At 37.6% G+C, this 18,559-nt stretch overlaps 1 protein-coding gene across 7 annotated transcripts in view; it reads right to left on the reverse strand.

Moving 5' to 3' along the window:
• LOC138742607 (disks large homolog 1) overlaps positions 1-18,559 on the reverse strand; it is a 215,464-nt gene that overhangs the window by 8,362 nt on the left and 188,543 nt on the right. For all 7 annotated transcript variants that reach the window (XM_069897250.1, XM_069897254.1, XM_069897252.1 and 4 more), the window contains 5 exons: positions 10,163-10,204; positions 4,254-4,304; positions 2,790-2,891; positions 637-809; positions 110-219 (listed from right to left, as the gene is read on the reverse strand). In XM_069897250.1, coding sequence (XP_069753351.1) covers positions 110-219; positions 637-809; positions 2,790-2,891; positions 4,254-4,304; positions 10,163-10,204 — 478 coding nt within the window. The remainder of the gene's footprint in view (positions 1-109; positions 220-636; positions 810-2,789; positions 2,892-4,253; positions 4,305-10,162; positions 10,205-18,559) is intronic.

Here is an 18,559-nt window from a genome sequence, read left to right on the forward strand (position 1 = left end):
TGAAGATGGGATTCCTGATACAAAAAGAAATATATATCGCAAGATCTATTTCACCCTTAATTCCCAGATCCAAAAGGAAAATTGTGTTAAGTCTGCATTTTATACTTACATGATATTTTCAACTGATTTTGGTTTGATGAAGATCGCAATTGGGTACAACTGGGCTATTTGAAGCCTTTTAATAGCATTTCCTGACACATCCAGAATACAATGTTTACCCTAAAGTGGATGTAAAAGGAGCCTTTAAGTATTTATAACAGGAATAAATTTACAAAATTATATGCATATTAGAAAAAAAAATCTTCATTTCTGTCTTCCATTTTGTTTATATCAATAGGTCCACAGGTCTTTTTTTTAATCCAAATTTAGTCAAATAAATTTCAGGTACCAGTTACAGGTAAAAATGATCAAATTGTTGATTTTGACATGGACATGTAGGCTAAGTGGTCAAAAGTGAACATGTATGATTGAAAATATTTTCAGCATTTTGTTCTGAAGGAACATACAACAATAATACCAACAGCCCTCAGCCAAATATAATGCCCTCATGAACCATATGCTGTAAAATGAGTGACTTTGACTTAGAATGTAATATTCAACAGATTTATGTTAAAGACATGGATGTGGATGCGTTACCTTTTCTGCTACTTCTCTCACAGACTGCACACTGGTGCCGTATAGATGATTGTTGTACTGTCCAGCTTCAATAAATTTGTGATCTTGAATGTCTTTCTCCATTTGTTCCCTGGATGTGACAAAATGATAGTCTCGACCGTCAACTTCGTAATCTCGCTTTGGCCTGGTTGTGTCTGGAGAGAGCAAAACATTGCCATCAGACTACTTTCTTTCTTAATAAGCAGATTGGCGAGCTTGCCGTAGTGGTTAGCGCAACACCTTTACAGTGCGAGCAATTGGGACCACATCAGTGTTTGAGTCCCACTGTAAGGAGTTTGTATGTTCTCCCTGTGTCTGCGTGCGGTTTCCCCAGGGGCTCCAGTTTCCTCCCACCATTTAAAACGTTTCAGGGGTTGAGGGTTAATGGGGTGAAAATTGGGTGACATGGAGTCGTGGGTCAAAATGGCCTGTTACCGTGTTGTACGTCTAAAAAGAAAGAAATGTTACAAGAATTAGGTTGGGCTGGTTTGAACCCAGAGGTGAAATGGTTATAATTCATACCATGTTAAGCATGAATGTTTTTTTTTATTTTATTTTTTTCACATTTTTCTTTAAATGTAATTCTCTATTGTATTCATGTTATAAAATTTTAAATAAAGTCTTCAAAAAAAAAGCATGAATGTTTATGGGTGTGAAATTTTCATATTCATGAAGTTGTAGGTGTTCAGAGATGTCGCTGCCCTTCATTCAGTTGCTTCAGACTGAAAACTATTTTTATTTAATTACCATTATCATCGTAAGGCAACTTCTTTTGAGCAATAAATAGTTGTTTTGGTCAGGAAGAACGCCAATTTAGTACATAAAAAATGACTGGGAGAACTCAGAGTCAAGCAGAATCAGTGGGAGAATAAGGAATCAAAATATAAAAGTCCCACACTGGACAGGCCATCAGCCTACATGCCTGCACCAATCATGACACCAAATTAAATTACAGAAGCCAGAGTTATGACTGCACTAGCAACCTGGGTTTGAATCTGGCACTGTCTGGAAGGAGTTTGTACATTTTCCCATGTTTGCTCCCATGCAGGGTTGGGAGGTTAATGGGCGGCACAGACCTCTAAATTAAATTAAATTTCTGCTGCCTGCACATGATATATTTTCCTTTCTTTCCCCCTCGTTCATGTGAAATGCCAATGTTTTGTGTCAAAACCCTGCATCAGTGGAGTGGGAAGATAGCCAGTATTAAAGAGAAGAGAGGGGGAAAGAGTTGAGACAGGTCAGTAGGTGAGGTGTGGTGGGCCAGGTACTGAATGGGTGGAATTAAGAGACCAAGGCCAATACGTGATAGGTGGACTGAGGAGGGATGATGGGTAGATGGAGTCAGGTGGGGCCTGCCTGCTTTTCCCATCACCTGCAGGCCATGACAGGCACTCTCCACAGACTAATGCATTCCTGACTCCAAATCAACAGCAATAATAGAAACAATGCCACAAAAAATGTTGTAGATCTTAAGAGTGCCACAAATAAATCTCCATTTGCTGACAACCTGTGATGACTCCCAGCCAACAGGAGCTGCAAGGCATCCCCAGTGCTTTCAATACCCTGGCATTTGACATAATCTCCATCTGCAAAGAATTTTTTTCTATTTTGAAGAGTCAGCGAAGGCTTTGGTGAGAATTATCAGGAGTTAGAAGAGCATAAGCACTTCCTCTGTTCCAGAGAGCCTTGGGTGGCAATCGGCTCCTAAGTCTATTGGAAACCCTTGACTTAAAAAATGGGGTGGCAGGTGGAAAGAGTACTGGAGGTCTAGCAGCCGACTGATAACTGTTATGATCTCTGGTGCTGCAGAGGTTATTTCTGCCAAACACCCAAAAGCTGAGGGCTATTTTAAGGATTAGATGTTGACCAGCCATTCTCAACATTTTCTTTGGCTAAACCCCTATAGGATCCTGCCTACATTTTATGGGGCCCCCATCCCTGTGAAGCAGTCATTTAGTTGGTTTCTTCCATATTTCTCTCCTACCCCCTATACCCTTGAGCCCCTCTTATCAAGGATTTCAGTTCCTGGCCCCCATTAAATGTGCTGTTGCCCCCTCTTGAGAATGGCTGATTTAGACTGGAAGGAACCCTTTGAGAACCCGTTAAACGAACAGTTGAAACGACAAAGTACTTACGTGGAACACATGATCCAAACTTGTCTGGAAACTCCGAGATTAGATCATCATTAATTCGATCTTTCATGGGTCCCAGAATTATGACTGGTCGAGAGTAACGGACTATTCAACAAAGACACAAATTCAGATGAACAAAATTAGATAGACTGCAACACACAAATTTGTACAGCTGTATGATCTGGTTCATCAGATCAGAATGAAGGTGAACATTTTGACAATAGTTAAAGACAATTCCTTTTTTTCTAGTTGTTATTAAGATCACTTTTGCTTTGAGTGTAAAACTGATGATCTGCTATACCCAATGGGAACTTGATTTCCTTAACCCTGGGTTTGGAGTTAAGCCAGCTCTTTTCAGCATGACAGACGTAATGTTAAAGCCCTCCCCTTTTCCCCCACTCATCTGTTTTAGTCTCCAAGTAACAACTTTGAATTTAAGGTATGTTTCAACATACAGAACAGTAATTGGGAGACGGGTTAGAGAAAGGAGGCAAAGATGAGGGTAAAGAGGATAGCTTTGAAAAGAGAAATGAGAAAGTTAAGGGATTTGAGGAAAAATCCCAGAGAAATGTTTGGAAATGGCTGGAAATCTGTGGGGAAAGGCTAAAAAGGAAGGAAGCAATGTGATCCGCAGTAAAAATAAAAGGGAAAATCAACTTGGATGAAGTAGGGGGGAAGACTGCTGGGATGGGCCAGGATTACAGAGCGTTAAGAATGAGTGTGAAGATAACATTTGGGGAAATGAATGAGAGTTGGTCAGGGAAAGCCATTGAATAGCAAGAAACATAAAGATACCAACTGAAGTCTTTCTTTGAGAAGTGCAAAGCTTCAAAAAAGGCATCACCTCAATGTAAAGAGGATATCCCTGTGCGTGGCCATGAATATGGGGTGTAGATGCAGAGGCAGAGCATGATGGGCTCAATGGCTTAGATCTAGGGGTTGAAGCATCATTGGGGGTTAAATGGGGTGAGATTAAACACATTCCCTTAATGCTTGGATAGCTTGGACTGATGAGACCTCAATGGAGGAGTGATTCACTGCTTTTGGGATGGGGGGGGGATGGTGAAAGAATTTGTTATCGTGCAAACGCAAGATGCGTTTTAATTTTTCTTACACAAGTGCAGGACAAATTTTAAAGTTGTGCTTTAGTTTGGAGCTTGCTATCTATTCGAAATGCTCAGCTGTGGGATAAAGCACATTGGTTTATATTGTCGTTTGTCAGACAAGCCAGAAGTTTGGAGCAGCTGTCCAAAAGTCTTTTTACGGGATTTAATTACAACCCAGAGTAAATCTCTGCACTGATGACATTTCACACCATCCGCATTAGAAGGGAGAGGTGTGGGAGGAAAAGTATGATATTGGGTAAAGAGAAAATTAGTTTTCAAATATCTATACAAGTTAAAAACAGAGTCAAAATTAGTTCATTTTTTTCTTGACCGTTGCATCAATGTGTCATTTTCTACTTACCCTCCTGTTGGCCAACTGGTTCATACGAGAGGACATAATCTTCCTGACCACCTATCCAAAAAAGCCAATATAAAGACAGTCTTAACAATGAAAACAATGTTATGAAAACAACAGTCTACCAAGAGTATGATTTAAAAAAACGTATTTCGGAGCAGAAGCAGGAATTTGAGGGAAAAGAACCATGAGGGAAAATTAGTAGAGCATTCTTGCTTACTGAAATAATGTTGAAAGATAGAAACAAAACCTGACTTCCTAATTGGAGTCTTAAAAACATTTTTTCCCAAATCCATTATTTTGTGAAGCTAAAAAAAAAGTGCTGGAAATATTCAGCAAATATATTGCTGGGCCTTATCAACCAGCAAAAAAAAAATAACATTTTTAAAAGCATGTTGAGAATAGTATGTTGTTTAATTAAAGCATTAGTTAACTTAAAACTAGGAAGGGGAGAGGAAGAGCTCTTCAGAAAACCAAGGAACTAGTTCTGTCTGTTTGGGAGTAGGGGGGAGAACCTGCATCCTTTCTGTTGTATCTAACTGGAAAGTCAAATAGGATAGGGTTAGAATCAAAGGGTCATTCAAAAATACAAAGATCTTTGAAAAAAATTAGAAAAATTAAAGTGTATTGGAAGTAAGGGGAGCAGGATTAAAACTTGTGGTAAAAATACAGACAGGTCTAAATGGTTTACTGCTCCATGCTTATGAGCTATGATTACAATTTCTCAATGGAATTTCAATAATAATGAAAGGTTAAAGACCACAAAAAATATGATTTAAATCCAAAGGAAAAGTATTCTTATGCCACAGTACTGAGCAGTTGGACAGCAGTAACATTAACTACTGACATATCAATGGTCAGATAGTAAAAACAAGTCCTTGCTTGGTATGAATGCTTAATGAACACTTCAACTGCCACTAAAGAATATGCTTTTTAAAAGGAACATGCTTTCACTCATCTCAAACCACCAAAAATTTAGATATTAAGAAATTCAGTAAAATCCCCTGGTATCTGGCACCCATTAGGATTGGTGGATGCCGGATAAGTGATTTTTCCAGTTGCTTGAGGTTACATGTTGCGTGATTGGCAAACTAACAGCGAGGTATATGTCAATTTTAAACCTATATTTTTTACAAATTATTTTTTTGTGATTTTTTGCTTGAATTCTGGATAACAGGGGGTTTTACTGTAGTTGGAATTTATAAATTCCTTTTACATTTATCTGATTTATATGATCTGATTGTACTCTCAAATTAATTAAGACACCAGATCATCTTTCAGTTGATAGTTTGCTCTAATTCAGTGGTTCACAATCTTTTTCTTTCCACTCACATACCACTTTAAGTATTCCCGATGCCATCGGAGCTCTGTGGTGAGTAGGGATTGCTTAAGGGGGGATGTGGGTAGAAAGAAAAAGTTTGAAAACCACTGTTTTAATCGTACCTAATTGACTCGTTATGTGCACAATTTCATAACTCCAAAGGAAATGGGCCAATGACAATTTTTCTCAAGCAAAATATTTCAGTAACAATTGGGTCTCGAGCAGTGATTCTCAATCTTCCCTTCCCACTCACATACCACCTTAAGCAATCCCTTACCAATCACACAGCACCGATGTCATAGGGATTATTTAAAATGGTATGTGAGTGGAAAGAAAAAGGTTGAGAACCACTGCTCTAATTAGATAGACGAGGAAGGACCAAGGATCACAATTTACCTGCATGCAAACCAAATACAAGAAGTTTCATTTCTCAGAGCAGTGGATCTGTGAAAAGGCCTTTCAGCTTTTATAATGAATGCCTGTCGTCTGAATCGCTCAGTAAACATTCAAACTCACACTGGTGAGATGAAAATGACTTCCTACAAAATGTAGATACTTCACAGATGAATCATGGCCAATGTAACTTCCTGAGGTCAGAGGAATTCCCAAATCTTCATGCATTTTCTTCTCTTTCTCTCTCTTCTACCCCTACCCGTATCAATTCCTTTCTAAAATTTTACTCTATTTTATTTTCTTGACCAGCTCAAAACATCTGGCAGGTCAAGGTGCACAGACATGTAAAAAAAAACACAATTTACCTAAAAAATTTACTTTGGAGCAGAGGTTCTTTCAATGTCTGTCATTATTCATAAGCTCACTTCATGTTTTGGTGACCACTTTAGAATGGCAGGTGAAGAGCTTTTGTGGTTATATATTCAATTAAAGTTGTACATTCACAACCTTTCATAAAAGATTAAGAATAAATTGCAAGCAGTTACTTCTTCAGAAATAAGGAAAATTTGCACTGAAATAAATAACTTCCTGATTTGTATGGTGTTATTTCGATGTTGTTGTTGCCGATTATGGTTCAAGTTAGCTGGCTCAGTGTTATTAGACTGAATGAGACAAAATGTTTCAGTGCCACTTCTGTTATTTGGTATCTCAGTGACTATAATTAAAATGCATTGTTCAGGATAAATGCATTGTGTATGGTCAGAGGAGAGAAAAACAGAAAGATAATTGGCTTGTGCGGTGAGGAGGGGTGATGAGGGAAAGCTTTATCTGCAAGTTCAAGAGTTACAAAACAATTAGTAGGTTCAGAAAGTAATTAACTAGATGAATGTACGACTTTAACTGCTTTCAAGCAGGAGAGAAATTGTTAAAAGTTGATAAAAAAATTGAATACATTGTGCGAAAAAAAATCAAGGAAGCAAATCATGCAGTTTTAAGGAATTTTTGAAAATAATTCTACCAAGAGTGAACTTCATGCAAAAATAGACTGATGAGAAACAATGCACGTCTGAGATACAAACAGAATGGCTTGAAATTAACCTCTTGTTTCACCATACTCATCTGTAATCATGATTTCTGTCATGAACAGAAGAAGGCAGGAAGGAAAAAGGAAGAAGTAAAATTTGCAAAAAAAAAACAGTTTGAAAGAGATTCAATTGATTCATTAACCAACCTGTGCAAAGCATCACAAACTGTAATAATGACATCAGCGCTGGCTCCTCATATCAATGTCTCTACATATTTAATATCAACCACTCACGGAATCAATAAAGTGTAATAATTCATATATGGCTACTGTTTTACAGCGAATGCCAATGAACTGACACATACTGCATATCCTAGCTGGCATTCAGTGGTTGAAAATAATTGCTCTTAATGGTAGTGAATTCAAATGTGAATCAAGTTGTTTTGGGTGCAGCAATTTATTTACTTTCCAGGTGGGTTAGACAGTATAATTCTCCTTTAAATAAAACACTCAAGCTTCAACTTCAGCCATTATCTGTGAACAAAGGGCAGCAGTACTACACCTTGAAGATGAATTTCTCATTAAATCCAAATCAATAAAGACAAATTTCATTTCATCTTTCCTTGTGTCCTGCATTTTTTGAATTTTGTTCAACTTGGGCTGTTTAGTAAGAGATATTGTGCTTTCAGTGAGATGGCTCTCAAATACATTAAGTTCTAATTCCAGTGATAAATTAGCCCACAAAGGAATAAAATCTTGCTTGGCTCTGATGTAGTGAAGCAAATGCTCAATCATTCAAGTGGATTTAATTTGAACAGATTTTTGCATCTAACGACTCTGATTTACCAACACTATTATTTGGATCTATGATTTCACCAGTTTCTTTTATATATACTTTCTAAAGTGATGTCCTGTGGATTATCTTTTTCCTATCAATCCACTCTACTTTCTTTCCCAGAACCACAATATTGAATAAAGAATCTTGTTTTTGATTTCACCAAGCAAAAACTTCCCTCCTCAAGAATTTTAATGTGATCAAATGCTCAATGAAGAGATGAATACCAGAAATAAAAATTCTTGATGAAAAAGATTCCCATTGAATAAGAAGGTGTCAGTTCTTTTTGAGGACAGATTTAATGCACTTTGTCACTCTCCTGTGGCACTGCACTTGGAAGGCAAAACCAAATGTCGTAAGCTAATGACAATTCAGCCCTTTCAGTAAAATAATCTGCTTAATCTACCAGTTTCTTAACTTCACACTTACAATAATAAATCATCAGGCTACTATTGTTAACAGCAACAATGAGGCACCTCTAATAGGAGAGTGTAATCATAGTAGCTAAAAAACTCAGTAAGTATCACTAATATAGACAGAGGGATTTATTGGAAGGATAAGATGTTAATACAGAAACATTAACATTCTTATTTATGTGATTATTGCATTGAGTAATTTAATACTAACCAATTTCAACAGATAGATTCCCACAAATCTTAAACGATTGACTTGGCAACATATTAGAATTCCTGATTTTCATTATGTTCTCTTTCTCATTCTCTCTTTTTTTTCTCTCTCAAAATTCAATTTAATATTTTTTTCAAAAAACACCAAGTGTTAACACTGAACTTACTTAGTGACATGGGATTTGGAAAAAATAAAACCTCAACAAGGGATGTCAAATCACAGCAAACTTCAACTTGATAAAATAGATATACCCAAAAAATATGAACAATATTCTGAAAAAAAAGTCCAACGCTGGACAAAGCTTATACATCTTAGCCAGATAAAATATAGACACTGACAGGAATACTAGTACCATGTCATCAATACTTTTAAAAGGGAAATGGTTACAGGAGCAAGTTCTCAAATTGTCAATGTTACTCAGGCAGGTTGAGTTACCGTATTTTTACCCATATAACGTGCGTAAAACCCCGAGTAACCCACCACGCATTATATGCGTGCGCACTATACAAGAATTATTTTACTTGTTGAAACAAGGCGCACAATTTATAGGAAAGTCGCAGCGGAAATAATCAACAAGCACAGTAATAGTTGCAATTAAACAAAACACACAATTTATTATGGTGTGGGAAAGGAGCAGCAGCAATAAAACGCGCACAATTTATAGCGGGCAATAAACAGTGCACACAATTTATAATGAGCATGGGAAAGTAATGGCGCCAATGAAACTTGTGTGTACAATTTACAGACAAATGTGGGAATTGGGTATATACAAAATTTTGATCTTGGTCGTCTTGGCCTCTTGGCCCAGGTTCCATGGTATTCCACAAAACAGGATATTCTGGTTAGGGTGTGATATTCTGGTTAGTTGTCCAGATCTGTCCCCTGAGGGAGATTAACATATAATTGCCTCTGTGACAACGGTCTCAGACGGACCTTGCAGTAGGATATCATCTATATAATGAGGGATTGACACCTCTGAGGGAATTTGAATGGGTTGTAATTCATAGAAGATTAACTGTGGCAGATAGTGGGACTATGGAATGTGCACTGTCTGCTGTGCCAAGTAAATGCAAATTGCTCATGAGTTGGAATGCACAATACTACACCCACATGGTATATGCGTGTGCGCTACACGATAATATTTTTACATAGTTTACATGTGCACGTTATACAAGTGAAAATACGGTAATATTCACTCCTGAACTCTCTCCACATTTGCTGCTTCTCATTTCTTTTTAAGATGCCGCGATATCTCAGTGACTGGTTTTTGCCATTCATTGTAATTTCTCCATCTATGGCTTATAGTTGCAACTTTTGTTTTGTTTATACTCCTGTGAAGGATTTGAGGAGATTAATGGTTTCATAATTTTGACAATACGAAAGTTGTTATTTATAATAGCAAACCTTAAACAGCAAAAAGTAAGTACAGTCTCAAGAAGAAAATTTAGTTACTTCCCCCTCAAAGTACAAAATGAAATCTCTGAACAAGATATCCATGAATTGTGGTAAACTTAATTTTCATAAAATTATACTTTTTATATATTAAAAAAAAATCAAATGCTGCATGGTAATACACAATAGCCATATATGAATAACTTCTTTTTTGGAAGGTTATAAAACATGTAGTATATTGGGCAGTGACACGGAATGTTCCACAAAGGATCTGTAATGAAAGGGTGAATTCAAAGAGAAAGAGCACACAAGAAACAACTTACGGTAACTACTTTCACTGTCACTGGCATTAGAGGTTACATGCTCTGAAATCATAATAAAATAAATATGAGCCACACATTCAAATGCAATCTAGCAACATGATTTATGGTTGGCAGAATTTTGCATTTCAAAAAGAAAATCATAACATGGCATCATGAAATGCATCGATAATTTTATTGGGTGATGATGCAATTACTGTGAACTGGGATATTTGACCTCAATCCTAAAGTAAAATTTAACACAAAATATTGAAGCCAAATGCACTATGCATTGTACCAAAAACACTAAAGAGGGCAGACCAGCAGTACCAGATAAGTAGCATTTGATAGCCAAGGAGAAAAATCCTCATTATTAAGTGGACAATTAAACTACCAATTATTCAAGAATTTCACTTAAAGAGAGGATATGCTAAGATTATCCAATGGATGTGGAACAAAGTCAGACAGGTGGGATTATACTTGCCACTAATGAAAGAATTCCAGCAATAAATCCTTGAAAATGTAATCACTTGAATAACATTGATACAATACTGAATGTTACCACTTAAAACTCAGGGGAAAACAAATCAATAATCTCATCTTAAACGATTCCAAGTACATTATAGAGCATAATTAACATATCCATGTATGTCCAGTTGTTTTATTACTGAATGAAAATTAAGAAAATTAATTGGCTGTGAGAGTGTGTCCACAACACAGCATTACCTTCATTCCTATCAGACTTCATTTTTGTAAAGTGACCAAATTCTACATTCACCAGTGCTGAATTTTGTATTGGACACAATATGAGAATAGATTTAATAAGAGATTTTTATTATAAAATTGTTTAATAAGAGAATAGATTTTATCTATAGTTAAAAAAATGCTAAAAATGCTCTATAGAAAATGTAGATCCCATAGTATTGACAAATCAAATAATAAATCACAAATTTGATTATTAGCTAATATTCATTATCATCAAGACTGCATCCCCAAAGTGAATTTTGTATCCATCATATCATGGACAATGGTGTATGTAAGTGTGCCATTGGAGAGGTGCAAAATTGTTTTGAGTGAATCTGATTCAATCTGAACAGTAACCATGGCAATTGTCAGAAAGTCATCAATCTCTGCTTTTCTATTAGCAATTCTCATGTATGATGGATGGAAGAAAGAGAAATATGTAGATTTTCTACAGTCATGTTAAAAATGAGTACTTCGCTTCAGATTTTATCGTGTATCAAGGGGCTGGATATAAAACATTCTTACTCCCCTTCTCGCTTGTGTATCCAGTATTTAACAATCAGAATGGAGTCTGTACTGTAAAATATCTAGCAGCTACATGTCTGCCTGAGAATAAGGGTCTGAAGCCCCCTCCACAGTAACACAGGAGCACAAGCTGTGATGGTTTTCAGTAGATGGGCAGGATTTTAATGATTTGTTTCTCTCTAACATCTTGGGACATACTTGTTTCAAATACTTCCCATTTCTTGTCCAGAGTAGGTTTCAAAATTCTCTCATGTTTCATTTCAAAAAAATAACCTTGGAAACAACATACTTTTGTTGTAAGTTCTTATTTAAAATATATCCACTTTTTAATTTTGGTCCATTCCACATTATAATTTGTGAAACATTTTACCAGCATTATTCTAATTACAGTAAAACTCAGATAATCTGCTATTTGTTCAAAAATTCTGGTGGATTGGTATCTGGCTCACCTGGCTCCTGTTTCCCATGTTTGCTTTAAAGGCATTGGGGCCCAGTTTCCTGTGCTCTCTTTAACCTCAAGTGGCCCAGTTTCCCATGTTCTCTTTAACCTCAGCAGGGCCCAGTTTTTCATGCTCTCTTTAACCTCAGCAGGGCCCAGTTTCCTGTGCTCTCTTTAACCTCACCAGGGCCCAGTTTTCCATGCTCTCTTTAACCTCATTAGGGCCCAGTTTTCCACGCTCTTTTTAACCTCACCAAGGCCCAGTTTCCCATGCTCTCTAAACTCACGTGACCCAGTTTCCCACTCTCTCTAAACTCATGGGGCCCAGTTTCCCGTACTCTCTTTAACCTCACTAGGGCCCAGTTTCCCGTGCTCTCTTTAACCTCACCAGGGCCCAGTTTCCCGTGCTCTCTTTAACCTCACCAGGGCCCAGTTTTCCATGCTCTCTTTAACCTCACCAGGACCCAGTTTCCCGTGCTCTCTAAACACGCGGCCCAGTTTCCCACTCTCTCTAAACTCACGGGGCCCAGTTTCCCATGCTCTCTTTAACCTCACCAGGGCCCAGTTTCCCATGCTCTCTTTAACCTCACCAGGGCCCAGTTTCCCGTGCTCTAAACTCACGCGGCCCAGTTTCCCACTCTCTCTAAACTCACGGGGCCCAGTTTCCCGTGCTTTCTTTAACCTCACCAGGGTCCAGTTTCCCGTGCTCTCTTTCACCTCTCCATTTCCTGCTCCCCATTGAAATTCACTAGTTTCCTGCCCTCCCTGTAATGTCTGCGTCTTATATGCTTTTCAAACTCCCATTTTATTTTACCTCCACACTTGAAACTTACTTGGACTCCTTTACCTGTGGCCCCTTTAAACCTACCAGTTTTGCCTGTGTACTGCTGTGCAACTTGTCAAAGTAAATTGAAAGCACATTGGATACTAATTTTAAAACATCCAATAGTCCAGTAACTCTGCAAGTCTCTGCCACGTCCCCAGTATGCCAGATTAATGGAGTTTTAACTATAATTACTTGGTATGAATTTGTATGAGAACTTATACAATGACAAGTGATAGAATGGAAGTCAAGTGAGCTGGATGCTGAAACCATTACAGAATTGGCTCAGCATAATTGCTGGAGTATCAATTTGGATGTTTTAAAACTTCAGTCAGCATTTACACCATAATTTAGTACCTCAGTAGGTTATAAATATTAAGTAATTAAGCCTGACAGTGGAGAGATTTATCTGCAGTTTCTACTGATAGCAAGGCTACTGCTGAAGACAACTGAAGAAGGTGCATCACAACACCTTGATTATGAGGAAGCTCAGTGGAAGTCAGAACTCTGAACTAACAATTTAGAGACTAGAGATAAACTATCACAAAAGTCATGGAATTTGATTTCAAATTAATAATTTTAAAACAGCTAGACTTCATATAGATGACCACTATCAGCCATTCTCCTCAAGCCTCTCCTGTATGTGACACCAGACCCACGGCAATATGTTAAAAATCTCCTCTAAAATGGCCTGGCATGTTATGATATGCATGAAAAGTGAATACTTATTTTCCTAATGATAGTTCATGACAAAAAATGAGCAATGAAATAAAAGAAGCTAATCTTCAGCCAAATTGACTCACTCTTTAAGATATCATGAAATGCCAAGTCACAACTAAAACGACAGGATCAAAGCTGTCGTGCTGAAGTTTTATGCTCCAGAACTAAATGCACCTCTTGCCACTCTATTCCCGGCACCTTCACATGGTAGCATCGACCACACTGTAAAGAAAACTGCCCTGCCGTTTCAAAAATAAGACAAATCTATTCCAGCAAAGTTCTCATTCTGTGACATGTTATTGTCAATGATGTCAAATGGGTCAAATTCACTGATATCCACCCAGTTTGGGTTTGGCAAGGACCACTTGGGTCAAGAATTCTTCACAGTCCTGATGTAAAGACCTGAAGTTCAGAAGTGAGCAGACAGTGGCTGACTTTGACATCAAGGAGCCCAAGTGAAAAATTAGTTCAATAGGCATGAAGTGGTCAACACACCAATGTTATGTGTGCATCATTTGCCATGAAGAGAGTCGTCTGTGTCATTTGAAGGCTGATCATCCCAGCTGCACGACATCACTTCAGGGTAGTGTCCCTAGGTCATTCATAAATTGCCTCATCAATGATCTTCTGCCCATAAGATCAATGAATCCGCCCACGCCTGTACAGAGCAAGATCTAGTTACATGCACAATGTACATGTGGAATGAAATTCTTACTTGCTGTAGCTGAATAGGTAGTTGTAAAGAAAAACTATAATAGAGAACTAATTGAAATTAAAAGAGATAATAAATATATAAGATGGCTAAAAACATTCACAATAATCCTAGTGCAAAAGAAAAAGTGACTTGCAATAGTCAAGACATTCCGTGATTAGAGAACCAAGGAGAGGTTCAAGAGTCCGATAGCTACTGGAAAGAAACTGTTCTTGAACCTAGAGGTGCTGGTTTTCAGGCTTGTGTATCTTTTGGCCGACAGCAATCTGCCAAGTAACATCATAAAAGTACCAGACGATCATCATTTGAATCAAGAGATTTTAGCCATCAATGGCATTACCATCACTTTGTCCCTTAATGGGAGTTACCATTAATCAGAAACTCAATTGAACCAGGCACATTAATATTGTAGTTCCAAGAGAAGGCACTACCTGACATCCAAAGACTTTCTACCTTTAAGGCACAAGTGAGTAGTGTGATAGAATACACTCCACTTGCAACACAATCACCACACTAAATGTTCATTCCCTCCGAAAACAGATGTGCACCAACTGCTGCGTGTACCAACTCTTAAATAAATTATAGCTCCAAACAGTACTTTCCAAACATGCAATGTTTATAACCATAAAGGATCAAGGGCACCAACATCTGCATTACCATCCCCAAATCTCTCTTGCATCCTCCTTAGCAACATATCAGTATTCCATCTTCCCCTCTTGGCCTAAATCCTGGAATCCCTTCCTTTTATTTCAATCTTTTTATTAAGTTTCAGATTAATAAACAAGAATGATACAAAGAAATTGGGATTGCATTAATAACAGTTAACATGTACAAACACGGACATCGAGCAACATATGTAAACTGAGCCTCCCAATCTCTTAAAGGCCAAAAATGAAAAGGAATCAAATTTTATTACAAAAATATCTCCATAACAAAGAAACAAAACAAAAGCTGGGCGACCATATTTCACCAGTTAAACAATTATTTTGTGGTTAATTGCACTCCTCTACACTCACACAAAAAAAATGTTGAAAAAGATTCAGAAAGAATCAACTTACATCATATGAAAATGTTGAATAAATGGCCTCCGTGTTTCTTTACATTTAACCAAAGGGTCAACAGTACCACCACTTTATTGTTTCTAAATTTAAACATGCTATAGTTTGGGGAAATCCACTGAAACCTAGTAGGTAGTTTAGCGTCTTTCCATTTGTGTAGAATGGAGCCCTGGCTATTAAAGTAACAAATGCAATCACATGACAAGCTAAAGCAAATAAGTCCAAAACTCATAGTCCAAAAAGTGCAGTAATAGGTTGTAGGTCAATAAGAAAAATTGCTGAAATAATATCAAAAAAATCTTTCCAATATTTTTTCAGGGAAGGGCAGGACCAAAACATATGTTTCAGGGAAGCCACCTCAGGATTACATCCATTACAGATAGGGTTTATATGGGAGTAAAAACGAGCTAGCTTATCCTTGGGCCCTATGAACCACCTTAAACTGTATGAAAAAGAGTCGAGCACACATTGAAGAAGTGTTAAGTAATTTGAGAATTTTCTCTCATGTCTCTATTGGTAAAGGTATCTGAACTTCTCTTTCCCATTCATTCCTAACTTTGTCAGAAATTACTGGACGTATTTTCAGGATAAAACATAAATTGTTGCTATTAAAACTCTTCTGAAAAGGGTTTAAACATAAAATTTTAATCAGTAACTTCAGTTTGATGTGGTATCGGAAGAAATCCCTTCCTAACAGCATCATGAGTGTCCCAACTTCACTAGTCATCACCTTTTCAATGGTAACACTAGACAACAAAGATTTTGCTTCCTGAACATACATTCAAAAATGAATTTTATGAATTTTGAGCTGATGGTCACTAAAATCACCTTAAATTTTTCAAACATGTACTGTTGTTTAGATATCAGCTATTTTTGTGATTTCCTGTTATATTTTAAGTCTACCAGTACTTTGCCTACAAAGTAAGCTGTTTTGGTCAATCCAAGCATGCCTGGGCATGCATAGTCAAGTTAGATGCAGACAGGCTATAAAAGCAGCTCACATATTCAGATGCTGTGCATTACATTGATTATAGATTCCTCTACCGGCACCACCTACGGCTCCTAGAACGCTTCCACCAGCGTTGTCTCCGCTCCATCCTCAACATCCATTGGAGTGCTTACATCCCTAACGTCGAAGTACTCGAGATGGCAGAGGTCGACAGCATCGAGTCCACGCTGCTGAAGATCCAGCTGCGCTGGATGGGTCACGTCTCCAGAATGGAGGACCATCGCCTTCCCAAGATCGTGTTATATGGCGAGCTCTCCACTGGCCACCGTGACAGAGGTGCACCAAAGAAAAGGTACAAGGACTGCCTAAAGAAATCTCTTGGTGCCTGCCACATTGACCACCGCCAGTGGGCTGATATCGCCTCAAACCGTGCATCTTGGCGCCTCACAGTTTGGCGGGCAGCAACCTCCTTTGAAGAAGACCGCAGAGCCTACCTCACTGACAAAAGGCAAAGGAGGAAAAACCCAACACCCATCCCCAACCAACCAATTTTCCCCTGCAACCGCTGCAATCGTGTCTGCCTGTCCCGCATCGGACTTGTCAGCCACAAACGAGTCTGCAGCTGACGTGGACTTTTTACCCCCTCCATAAATCTTCGTCCGCGAAGCCAAGCCAAAGAAAGATTGAACACATGTTGAAGCACATGATCAATAGCATAGTAAGTGTACTTAACAATAGCATTTATTGACCAGGAAGATTCAATACAGAAGAAATGTCTCGCTAATGTTGCAACAGCTGCGATACATTCTGTTACACTTGTGATGAGTATACGCTTAATGCTAAATTCAATAAAAGTTACTTTTTCTCCAACTTCCTACATGATGCAGCAAATCCAAAATAATCTTTGTCAGCTTGAATAATCTCCGATTTTCTTTTAGGAAGCAAACCTTTTGAAAAAAATTATTGCCCAGTGTAATTAGACATGGGAAATAAACAACAATCTTGCAAGCATCAATCCTTCCCTTCCCTCCTAATTCTTGGTCTCTAAATTGTGTCACATCATACTAATACAGCACACATGCACGTAGAATCAGTCCTTCCTTCTCTGTTCTCACATTCTTAACCTTACTTGGCTGATCTCTCTGTTACCAGGTTAAAACTACAATTATATGCATAAGGAAATAAATTATACCAATTGAATTTTGACAATCTGAATGAAAATTAAAGGAGGAATACAACATTAGCAAATTGTCTCTCCTCACTATCCACCCAGAGATTTTTCATTCTCTTTATTTTTCTTCAACCACATATTTGAAATAAAATGGGCTGCAGACTCAAGGTTTCAAGCAGTCTGCCAGCATTGTACTTCCATGGTCACTCTTAAATTACATTGTGGGGGGGGGGGGGGGGGCTGCGGGGAGCCAAACTAGATCTATAAGAACTATATTTCTCTATCTTCCCCTAAGTCGACCTCAACATTCATTTTGGGGGATTTTTCAACAAGGTACTGCAACAACAAAGTAAAAAGTTTTTGTTCATATTTTGCTACTTAGGGCAACAAATCCCTTTAACAGAGGGGTGTTATAAATTGATCAGTGAAATTTGGCTGCACACAACTTGGGGTGTTTTCACCATTTAGCTGCAATATTGAATGACACCATTTGTTTTCGGTGTTTCCGAATTTACAATAAACTTTCAGGCACCAAATAAAAATTAATACATTTCACTTGTCAGGGATTGTTATGATGAGGTTGAATTTCTTATTAATTTCTTGCAGACAAGAGAAGGTAATAAATTACAGATTGATAACTAAGTTCATTATCTCAATAACTAGCAAATTGAGTGGTCCTCCAAAATGAAAACAAATATTTTGGAGAAAAATTTGCTCTGTCTTTTTTGTGCCATTGTGGCAAAAGTGTGATAGGGATACTAAACCCTCAACAAACACATTTAATTTCAATTCACCCACTGTGACGACGTTCTACTGCCTCCAATACTCAGCACAATTAAGTATTCTTGCAATTAAAGTAGTAATAGTGTAAAACAATCCAAGATTTTACAAAAAACATGCAAGCACTCAATACTGAACAGACTTCCCTCAAAAACAATGAAGAGAATGTTAATCAGACCAAGGACCCCAGAAAGAAAGGCAAAAGAGCTGTAAAGAATTGTATTATCCCATCAAGCAAGCAGCAATAAAAAAGGCATATTTTAAAGTTTATATCATTTTTAAGGGTAATACTAAAGTTGCAGCCGAGAGAGGACTCTCCTTGCTTTAATAAAAGTTGCAAATGCAAGTGCACTTTTCAGTACAATTGTGCCATTTACTAAGAACTCAAGATGTGGGAATTCCTAATGATATTCATCGACAAAATTTCTGATTAGATTTTAGTTTCTCTTCGGTTTAACTGGTATTTTGCATTTCCAATTGAACGAATCAGGATTGTGTTT

This window comes from Narcine bancroftii, chromosome 9 (genome assembly GCF_036971445.1).
Source record: "Narcine bancroftii isolate sNarBan1 chromosome 9, sNarBan1.hap1, whole genome shotgun sequence".
Classification (NCBI taxonomy): Eukaryota; Metazoa; Chordata; class Chondrichthyes; order Torpediniformes; family Narcinidae; genus Narcine; species Narcine bancroftii.